This window comes from Melozone crissalis, unplaced genomic scaffold (assembly GCF_028551555.1).
Source record: "Melozone crissalis strain CALT ecotype California unplaced genomic scaffold, PUWL_Pcris_2 ptg000068l_1, whole genome shotgun sequence".
Taxonomy (NCBI): Eukaryota; Metazoa; Chordata; class Aves; order Passeriformes; family Passerellidae; genus Melozone; species Melozone crissalis.
The window spans coordinates 18,107,000-18,112,999 of NW_026535846.1; the positions used below are offsets into that span (position 1 = coordinate 18,107,000).

The 6,000-nt window shown below is 53.1% G+C and overlaps 1 protein-coding gene across 1 annotated transcript in view; it reads right to left on the reverse strand.

The window, feature by feature from the left end:
• BRWD3 (bromodomain and WD repeat domain containing 3) overlaps positions 1-6,000 on the reverse strand; it is a 46,034-nt gene extending 40,034 nt beyond the window's left edge. Inside the window, exons 1-4 of the mRNA XM_054289561.1 lie at positions 5,903-6,000; positions 5,759-5,817; positions 5,578-5,607; positions 5,268-5,327 (exon numbers count right to left, since the gene is read on the reverse strand). Of these exons, the coding sequence (XP_054145536.1) occupies positions 5,268-5,327; positions 5,578-5,607; positions 5,759-5,817; positions 5,903-5,939 (186 nt within the window). The 5' untranslated portion in view covers positions 5,940-6,000. The remainder of the gene's footprint in view (positions 1-5,267; positions 5,328-5,577; positions 5,608-5,758; positions 5,818-5,902) is intronic.

The window sequence follows — 6,000 nt, forward strand, 5'->3', positions numbered from 1 at the left end:
CTTGAATCAAAAATCCTTCTTTTCACCTCTGAGAGAGTTGTAAATGGGTTTTAAGTATTTTTCTAGAACATGAAAGCTGCAAACATCCAGCTGAAAAAATTAACATTTCCCAGATCAGATTTTCCTTAAAAGAAGGGTGGAAAAAGGCAAAGGTACAGCTACACCTCTTAGTGTGTGCTTGTCCAAATCCCACGTGGCAAAATGAAACAGCAGCAAATATATTATCAGCTCCTCAAATATATTAGAAAATATTTTGAAATATAATTAGAAAATATTTTAGAAAATAATCAGAAAACTGGAAAAAAAATAGAGATGAGTAATACAGGCCCAAACCATGCATGTTAAAATAATGCAGAGCTGAAAATGTGCTAAGTGAGAACAAATGCTGCATCTTGGGATAAATCATAAAGAAAATATGGTTTGTTGCCTTAGGATGTGAAAAATCCTATAAAAGTTAAAATATGAGAGCACAAGAATGCAATAGTACCAGATGAGTTCTCTGACACAGTAACCACACAGGTACAAGGGATCTAAAAAGTGAAAGATTAAGTGAAGCCAATCTATCCTTTTTAAAAAACTCTCCCAGTCCTGACTGCTTGAGCCAGGCTGAGATAAGCTGCTCCAGTGATAAGCACAAGGAAAGAACTATTAGTGAAGTCACGTCAGGGCTGGGAGAAATTCAACCCCTGAACCTGTTCGAGGTCCTGTGGCTGGAAGCATCACTCAGAGACCATGAGCTGGGACAAGCAGCTTCTGGATCCCTGAAACCAAATCCTCTGGTGTGACTCTGATCCCTGTTTGGACAATGCTCTCAGGCACTGGGTGGGATTTTTGGGGTGTCTGTGCAGGGACTGGGGCTGGATTTGATGATTCTTGTGGGTCCCTTCCAAATCAGGAGTCTGTGATTCTACAGCTGCTGACAACTCCTCCTCCAAGGCAGGGAACAAACAACCCAAAAAAGACTCTTTGTGATTACTGCTTAAAGTAAGATGTCTGTTTTGACAGAGATGGGAACCAGGGAGCTCTGGGAACCATCTCTTTTGGGAAGCCCAGTGGAACATCTCCCCAAAGCACGGACTGGAGGCAGGAGCTGCAGACTGGAACGTGGCAGTGACGCAGCCCTTGGGAGGCTGCTCTGTCCCCATTCCTGCTGGGCAGGCCCAGCTGGGCCTCAGCACTGGATTTTTCTCCTCCAGGTAGTCATCCAACACTTCCTTCATTTGCCAAAATAACCATCAATTAAGAATCCATTGACAACTGTATCAAAAAGCAGTGGAGGAGGCCAAGAGGCCGAGGCAGCTGAGCAAGCAGGAAATTACTGACAACATCAAACAGGGAATCTCAGCAAAAGGAAGCTCAGACACTGGACCTGCACAAGATGCCAGCAATATGCAAATAGACTGGAATTAAAAAAGCCTTTACCCACTGGGGTCCCCAGAGAGAACAGGTTGGAACAACCATGCTACAGATGACATTTTCCTGAGGTGACAAAACCGTAACATCTCTGCTCTGCTAATGCTGGGATTGGCAGGATCTATAAATACCAGCACCTCGGACTCAGGGCTAGTTTTAAATCAATGCAGATGGGCAAGGCAGGAACTCGGAGCCAAATCCCATAAGCTGTTCCATACCAGCACAGCCGCTCATGGATGCAAACTCCCCACTCTCCAACAACAGCTGATTTTCTGTTTTGCCTGGAATTACGTGTTTTTCAGCACAAAGACCAAACCAGGCTGAGCCAGAAGACTCAGCCCATCAGAAAGTTCTTAAAACCAGAGCAGAGCCAGTCACCTTTATCAGGAATAAACAAAGATAATGTGGAACAGCAGGTCACTGGAGACTGTGCTGATAATCGGAGTCGTTCAGCTCGACTCATCTGTAGAGCAGCTGACTCCACACTGAGCTGCTGTGGCTCATTTAAAACCAGAGCACTAATTGCCTGCAAGTTGGACACACTTCAGACCTTCAAACGGCCGGGCTGGATGGGGTTTGGAGCAACCTGGTTTAGTGGAAAGTGTCCCTGCCCATGGCAGGGGGTGGAACGGGACGGGCTTGAAGGTCCCTCCCAACCCAAACCAGTCTGGGATTCTGGGATTCTGTGATTCACAGACCCTTCCCTTTACAAACACGTGTCTCAAGACCATCAGTGAGAAAGTAAAACCATTGTGGAGTACACCTGGAGAACTGAGCCTGGAGATGAGGGAACTGAGGGGAGTCATCGGGGGCTGCAGCTCCTCCTGAGGGGCAGCTCCAATCTCTCCCCCTGAGAGAGGGAACAGGACCCAGGAAATGGCTGGAGCTGTGTCAGGGACATTGAGGTGGAGATCAGGGAAAGGTTCTTCCCTTAGAGGGTGTTTTGGCACTGAAAGGCTCCCCCGGGAATGGTCACAGCCTCAAGGCTCCCAGAGCTCCAGGAGGGTTCAGACAACACTCACAGAGTGTGATTTTGGGGTGTCTGTGCGGGGCAGGAGCTGCACTGATGGTCCTGTGTGTCCCTTCCAGCTCAGGGCACTCTGTGACTCTGTGATTACCTAGACAGGCACAGCCACATGCTGCAGGCAAAAAAGTGTTCCAACGTGAAAATACACAGGAAAAACAAAGGGAACATAAACTTGCATTCTGTGTGGTTCTGCTCCATAGGTACAATTCTTATTAGCGTGTCTTAAATTACTCGTCTGCCCTGTGATACCTGATATTTAAAGTAAAAGATTAAGTTTATTTAAAAAAAAAAAAAAAGGAACAAAGGAATCTCAGTGAGCTTTCAGATTCTTGCCTAAAAACTCGAGTGAAGTGGGAGTAAACATTCCCCAGATAAAAACCATCCAGTGGCCATTGGGCTGCTCCATCTTTATCACTCCGAAAGCCCAGGAGCAGTAACAGCATACTCAGTGCTCACAGTATTGGCACATTTTCTGAAAAACACCACTCAGAACCTGGACAGCCACACTGAGGATGGAAAACAAAGCTGAAACAACAGAACAAGAAATACTCTGTCTGAATACTGGGCACACAAACAAATCAGACTTCTCTGGGTTGTAAACTCTCACAAATTCAATTACCTGCCTGACCAGAGTAGCTGCACCACACAGCTCAGATTGTAAACGATTTTGGGTTTCTGGCTGTAAAAAGCAGAAATGGGTTGAAAAAGCCCCTTTACCTCCAACTGCTGGCATCTCCAATTTAACTTTGGTTCATTATGTGCCTGAGATAATTAAAAAGAAGGTTGGAGTGCTTTGTGTCCTTCATAACCCTGGCTCTGTTCTGAACATGGCATTCAGACATCCAACCACCCCTGAAGTCGAGGAGCTCAGGTTAATAAACAATCATATGCAGCCAAAAGTCCAAATTCCAAACACAGCAAACCCTAAGCAATGAGGGAGAAAAGGTCTTTCTTCAATATCCTTAACACTCTGAGGATTCAGACAGAAACTCAGCTCATCCCACCTGGCATTAACCTGTAATGATTCATTTATAATCCTGGTGCTTACTGTAAACCATGAGAAACAGTCAAATAATACTAGATAAATGGGCAAACTAAAAGCATGGGTTAGTGCTGATTAGTTTAAGACACAGGAAAAAAAAATCTTAAATTTAATTATTATATGAGTTTATACAGAAATAAGAAATTTCCCATTAACTCCAAAACTCACTTCAAAATGGTTTTTCTCTTGTTTCTGAAATGTTAAAGAAAAGTACATGTTTACACACATATTTAAAAAAATATTTTAAGGTTTTAAGGCTTTTATATATGTGCTACAGAGAATGAAAGGAAAAAAAAATTGTATGTCAATCAAAGTGATATGCAAAACCACTCTGACACCAGACTGCACACTGGCACTAATATTCCTCCTGGATATTGGGTGCAGTACCACGCTAAACCTGAGACAGTCCACAGTTAGATTTCAGATTCTCTAGGAAGACCATAGAGCACCAAAATCTATTGAATGCAGAACTTATTTTATGTCTGCTCACTCGATTTACAGTCCCAGAATTATCCACAAGAGGTGTGAGGAAGCCCAGCTTCCACCTGAAATTCTGCATAGGCTTTAGAAAGGGAAAGGCAGCTGGTCCAAAGGTCTGCTCTGGGCACAAGGAGTTCTGCCCACACCTGAGCTCCTACAATATTGCTAAAGTGGGAAACCAGCTCCCGAGCCAGATGCAGAGGAGTTTGAGCAACAGCCATGGCAAAATCCCCCGTCACTGTTGCTCCATGGGAGCGGGAGAGGCCAGGACGTGCTTCCCATTCCTGGCAGGTGAGTGCCAGCGCTGGGCACAGGTACCAGGGCTATAAACGCTATGGGGAAGTTTACAGCCGTCCCACTGCAGAGTGCTACATCAGCGCCACACGTCACTGCCCAGAGCTCCCAGAAATGAAAGCAAGGCTACCTGGACCCTTTGGAAAAGGACTGGAACAGCTTCAGTTCTGTCACTTTCACACAGACACATCTCGGGGTGCGGGGCCAAGGGCCACCCCCCAGCCACGGCCTTGCGGAGGGACTGACCTTCCTCAATGACACACATTCAAGGGTTCAGCACTCAGCAAAAGCAGCCAGTCGGTGAATTTCACCGGCATTTAACAGCCACAACACCACACTTCCTAACCCCTCCTTTCCTGCTTGACAGCAGGCCCAGACGCCGCGGAGAGGGGCGGGTTTCGCGCAGGCCGCCGCAGGCCGGGAATCCCTGACCCAGCCCGGCAGCGCCGGGCCCGGCGGCACGTCCGGCATGTCCCCCCCAGCCGGGCCACGGCAGCGCGGCCGAGCCCGGCCCGGAGCGGGGCAGCCCCGGGGGCGCGGGCGAGGCGGCGGCGATGGCGCGGGGGGACCGGGGGGGACCCGCGCCCCGCGCCCCCCGCCCCGCCGGCTCCGCCGCGGCGCCGCCGCAGCCAATCAGGGGCCGCCTCACATCGCCGCGCACCGCTCCCCGCGTTGTAAGGCGCAGCGCCATTGGCCGCGCCGGGCCCCGGTGCGTGCCCTCGGATAACCCCCGGCCCCACAATAGCGCGGCGCGGCCGCTCCGCCGGTGCCACCGGGCGGCCCACGGGGGTCTCACCGGCAGCCCCCGGCCCTGCCGCGCCACCGCTCCCCACCCGCCCCTCCGCTCCGCACCCCGCGGCCCGCCGCGGCCTCGGCGGGGCGCAGCCCGCAGCCCTAGTGGGGGGGACACACACACGGGGCGGGGGGGGGGACGCGGCGCCCGGTGCGGCGGCGGCGGCGCGGGGGGCGGAGGGAAGTTGTCGGAAAAGTCAAGAGTGAAACTTGTCTCACCAGGTCCTCGAAGCTCCGGCGGTGCTCCTTGCCCTGCCAGTCCAGACGCCGCGGAATGAGCTGCGGGAGGGACACGGGGACGGGGGCGGCCGTCAGAGCCCGAGCGAGCCCTCCCCGGGGAGCCCCCCTCGGTGCCCGCCCGCGCCCCCCGGGATGGAGCCCCCCGGCCGCTGCCCCCGGCCCCGCCGCGGGGCAGCCGCGCTCCCGCCGGGTGTCCCGGGCGGAGATGGGCTGGGTTAGACGGGGCAGGGCAAACGCCGACCCCGCCGTCCCGAGGGCTTCCCCCGTCCCGCCGGGGCAGGCGCCTCACCTGGTGCTCCTCCAGCTCCTCCACCAGTACCTGGGGACAGAGGGACACACAGACACACACACACAAAGGACGTGAGTCCAGCGACCGCAGCGCAGCGGCTCCGCCGCCCCGTCCCGTCCAGTCCCGTCCCGTCCCGTCTGCCGCCCGCCCGGCCCGGCCGGAGCGCCGGCTCCGCGCTCACCTGGGCGGATTTCTTGCAGGGTCCGGACTGCAGGAACCGTGCGATCAGGTAGTAGAGCTCTGCGGAGAGGCGGGGGAGAGCGGGTTAGACACGGTTAGAACGGAGGGGGTGCGGAGCGCAGCCCCCGCCGCCAGCGATACCCACCGGCTTCCAGCTGGGTCGGGGCGGCCGCCGCCGCCATCCTCCGCGGGAGGGGGAGGGGAGGTGGCGGATGGCGCCCCGGGGGGACTCGGCTCCTAGTG